General features: G+C 33.7%; 1 protein-coding gene across 1 annotated transcript; it reads right to left on the bottom strand.

The window, feature by feature from the left end:
* Positions 1-1,879: 1,879 nt before the first annotated feature.
* On the bottom strand, positions 1,880-4,712 carry LOC123696581. Its single transcript, XM_045642855.1, has 4 exons — positions 4,313-4,712; positions 2,962-3,186; positions 2,533-2,652; positions 1,880-2,176 (listed from the first exon to the last, which is right to left on the bottom strand). The coding sequence occupies exons 1-4, from the start codon at positions 4,401-4,403 to the stop codon at positions 1,923-1,925; spliced, it is 690 nt and encodes a 229-aa protein (XP_045498811.1). The 5' UTR covers positions 4,404-4,712; the 3' UTR covers positions 1,880-1,922.
* Between the last annotated feature and the right edge of the window lie 136 nt (positions 4,713-4,848).

The raw sequence follows: 4,848 nt of genomic DNA, 5'->3' as shown, positions 1-4,848 counted from the left end.
CATTGCTGCAATGTATCATGAAAGGTAACACACTTTGTAACAATTTCTCATAGTTTGGACGTCTTGCGCGCGCGAAATGTGCATTACACGCGCATGCTACGAGCATGACAAGCCGGGCGCGGAGCGATCCGTGATTTGTCGGTTTTTCGACGAACACAAAGGGGCAAGGAATACGAATACGGGAGGTTCGTAGTGAATGCGCGTTAAGAGCGCGCTATGCGTCTACGCTTGCAGCGAATGAAAGGCAGAATGTTACATTTCATGTTACGTTTCACCAGTCTGTACCCACCTTTACAACTCGATAACTCGACAAGATGAAAAAAGCTAGAATACAAGACTGCATTTGAAATTTAACTGAATTGTATTTATTAAATACGCCATATTCATTTATAAGGTACCAGTTTCTGTACCATTGATTGAATTATTACGTTGAAATAATTAATTGTAGAATTAAATGCCGTTGTCATGGTAACGAGCTCTACCCAATGTCAGAAAGGAGTCGTTACCATGACAACGGAAAATTAACATTGGCACAAACAGCGCGTAGTTCACAAAATTGTCACAAGAAATAAGTTGTTTGTTTAAATTTTACTGTTTCTGTTTGTAATTCAACGTCTTGCGGTTTTATATAAATACTGTATCTAAATTTAAAGATCATTTGGATAAACAAGTTTTTAATTATGGGTTTGACTTGAAATGCACGCAAAACATTTCACGGCTTTTCCAGAAAAATATTTGTGATAGTTACTTTTTAATCAGGCTTCTCACAATTTTCATTTTTTTTAATAAATGAAAGTGTTTTAGACTTTTGTAAGTAAATTAATATCAAAATCATCTAGCACCGAGTATGAGTACAGTCGTTTATTCCATTGATAGTTTACCTTATAGTTCAGGATACATCGACCATTTTTGCAAGTGACTACTATCAAGCTAATTTTCCGTTTGTAGCTTTATTTTGATGAGACGCCCAATAATTTCGTGTACGAAAGTCTCGATTGTGGTAGCTAACAGAGATAACAAGGATAAAAATTTTGATTTGATGGTTCTCAAATATTTATTACTAACTGAATTTTTTTTTGTTCAATCTCAAGATAATTACCTAAATTATTCGAAAAAATATTTGTCCTACAAAATCTATGGTTGGTTCAAAGAGTCCCCCTTTCCAAAGTGTATCGATAACGAGGTCATCATAAATGATTACTAACAAGCTGATTTTTTGTTTTCACTTAGTTAATGTTTATATAATTCAACAGACATATTGTGGACTACAAATTGCGTAATAAATATTTGAGAACCATCAAATCAAAAAATTTTATCCTTGTTATCTCTGCTAGCTACCACAATCGAGAGTTTCGTACACGAAATTACTCGGTGTCTCATCAAAATAAAGCTACAAACGGAAAATCAGCTTGATAGTAGTCACTTGCAAAAATGGGCGATTTATCCTGAACTATTATCATTTCATGCCAAAAAACTTAAATCCTTCAGAAATCACCAAAAAATTCTTAATGTAATATGTGAAAGTATCGAGGCGGTAGAATTTGTTGTTAACTTTTAAAACGTACATTTGAAAGTGCACAAATGCCTACTTATCACTTCCATGCGATTATACACTCAATATTTCATTATCACCTTTTTCTGGTAAAGCCGTGAATAATATTTATCTTAAATATCTCATGTGGCTGAGTTAGAATTGTATAATATATTTTGCTAGTCACGTTTTATATAGGTACCTCTTTTTTGAACGGGAACATATAACGTATTTATATGCTATAGTCTATATGTAGGTAAAATAAATTTTGTACATACGAATCTAAAGAACATAATATAGGGGCTATACAATTAAGAAGATTATTTATTTATACGCAATCTTGTTGACAATAAATCTTTATTTTGACACATTTTGTTTTATTTCTAAAAAATTACATGTGAATTTTATTCTCCAAATTGGATAATTTGTTGCTAAGAATGACAAGATCGTTTTGTATTTTTAACAAAATGTTGGTGAAATTGTCGCGGCTCTTTCTAGCGTGGAGTTTGTAAAAGATGGAGGATGTAGATAGCTTAACTGTCATGTCCGCTGGCTTATATTCGTGTAAGAGGTTTGGGGGATTGTCTCCGGTATCCTGGATTTTGTTAACTGGCATTGTTTTGTTGGATAATGCTTGGCCTGGAACTGAATATTATATTGATTTTGACAAACATTACAAAATCAGTACCTACACTATTTCTGTAACTTGGAAGCTCAAAAGAATTTGACATTAGTGTCAGTTCCTAGCTTTGCCACGCCACGGCAACGTTGCCGGCTTCGTATCCAAGCAGTCAATATCGTATCAAAGCAGTCAATATGAAAATGTCCAAAACACAGGCGACGTTGCCAAACCGTCGACTGTGTTGGGTACCACGCGTTTCAATATTTGCTGCGTATATACGTCGGTCAGCGACTTTGCCGTAGCGTCTTCAAAAGACAGGGCTCTAAGGAATTGTAAACTGAATAAATATAACAGTTGCATTATGGAAAAAAATATATACCTAAGGATTTCGCACTGGCGTCGTTATGTACATTTTCCTCAAAATCTCCGCTAGAGCTCGTGTTTCGATTCAGAATTGTGCTATCGCCCATTGTAATCATATTATGAAATGTAGTTGATGCTGGAAAATTGTATTTGACAAAGAATTATTTTTATATTTGAAAATATGTTTTTAATAAGTTTTGACCTAATATTTAAACCTTGGGAACTCATATATTACAGATAACAAAATCGGTTCTAGTCGGAAATAAGAATCTATAGCTAAAAGTTGTAAATGAGTTAGCAGCACTAATAAATAGGAAGGGGGATTAAAGATTAGGAGATGCAAAAAAATATAGTTTTCTGATTGTCTAAGTTGTTAGTTCTAGTTCATGGATACTCAAGGTTATATCCAATCATATCCGTATGTTTTACTCATTGATTTTCTCACAAGAATGCGAATTTCCAGGCAGCCACACTTCTAATATATAAGGATGTTGTGGATCGTTGCCTTTCCGCAGTTCAGTTAATGGTAGTTCTTTGCCATCTTGTGATTTGAGTTTGATGATTTCGTCACAATAGTCAGGAAGGTCGAGGAGATGCCACACTTTCTGTCTAAGCATGGATATTGATGCAGACGGCTTAACCGCTATGTAGCGAAGTCTTTCATGCATTACTGTAATATTATACGTTTATATATGGGTGTTATCTATACTAATATTATAAAGCTGAAGAGTTTGTTTGTTTGTTTGTTTGAACGCACTAATCTCGGGAACTACTGGTCCGATTTGAAAAATTATTTCGGTATTAGATAGCCCATTTATCGAGGAAGGTTATAGGCTATATTTCATCACGCTACGGGCAACAGTGGAGCCACGGGGGTGAAACCGCGCGGAGCAGCTAGTAAATAATATAGGTAATACTTGTATACGTAGTATATTATTATTAGTCTGTGGTAATACGTAGTGAAAATATCTGTGTATATTTTTGCTGAAATATTGTTGAATACTCGGTTTCTCAAAATGGTTAGCACAAGTTGAGCGGAAGTCTGCAGTAAACAGCATAATTATTTTATGAAAATATTATATTTTGTACTCTTTAACTTGGTCACATTCCTTACGTTGAGGTCGAAGGTTGAGGTATTAGTTCAGGATACATCGCCCATTTTTGCAAGTGACTACTTACTATCAAGCTGATTTTCCGTTTGTAGCTTTATTTTGATGAGACACCGAATAATTTCGTGTACGAAACTCTCGATTGTGGTAGCTAACAGAGATAACAAGGATAAAATTTTTTGATTTGATGGTTCTCAAATATTTATTACACAATTTGTAGGACAATATGTCTGTTGAATTATATGAACATTAACTAAGTGAAAACAAAAAAATCAGCTTGTTAGTAATCATTTATGATGACCTCGTTATCGATACACTTTGGAAAGGGGGACTCTTTGAACCAACCATAGATTTTGTAGGACAAATATTTTTTTCGAATAATTTAGGTAATTATCTTGAGATTGAAAAAAAAAAAATTCAGTTAGTAATAAATATTTGAGAACCATCAAATCAAAAATTTTTATCCTTGTTATCTCTGTTAGCTACCACAATCGAGACTTTCGTACACGAAATTATTGGGCGTCTCATCAAAATAAAGCTACAAACGGAAAATTAGCTTGATAGTACTTAGTCACTTGCAAAAATGGGCGATGTATCCTGAACTATATTTATAAGGTTTAGATGACAGATCACATCAATATTCAATACGGGGTTTTGAGAAAGATTTTTTCACTAAACATAACTTACCACCCAAATCCTGCCGACGAATAATAACGAATGTAATAACATCCTTTTTAAACAGCAAGCTTGGTGCTTTTAGAAGTTTGAGAAGCGACATTGTAGCTCCTTCTAGAGTTATATGCAAATCAATATCAGCATCATAACAGAAACATTCCGTTTAGTTATACCAAAAATTTCGTTCTATCCCTATATTGCCCTCCTCATAATCGTTACGATCTCATAATATAAATAAATATCGTCTCTATCACGAAATCTATGAAACCATCATCATGTTTCTATGACGTACCTATCTACTTTGGCATACTAGTAATTAGATATGTGCATAGTGTCAACGACTTTATTTTTTTAAATATTTGTGAAACGTATGGTGAGTAAATGGCAGAAAAAAATAACGGTAAACTGTAAAAGTTAAGTAAAGTCTGAATGTGGGTGATTAAACAATTTTCCTGAAAAAGTAATTATTGTAGTAACTAACTACCTAAGTACCTAGTAACTTCGAAATATTTGAGAACCATCAAATCAAAAAATTTTATCCTTGTTAT

The sequence above is a fragment of the Colias croceus genome, chromosome 13 (assembly GCF_905220415.1).
Source record: "Colias croceus chromosome 13, ilColCroc2.1".
Lineage (NCBI taxonomy): Eukaryota > Metazoa > Arthropoda > Insecta > Lepidoptera > Pieridae > Colias > Colias croceus.
This window is presented reverse-complemented; position numbering and strand designations above follow the sequence as displayed.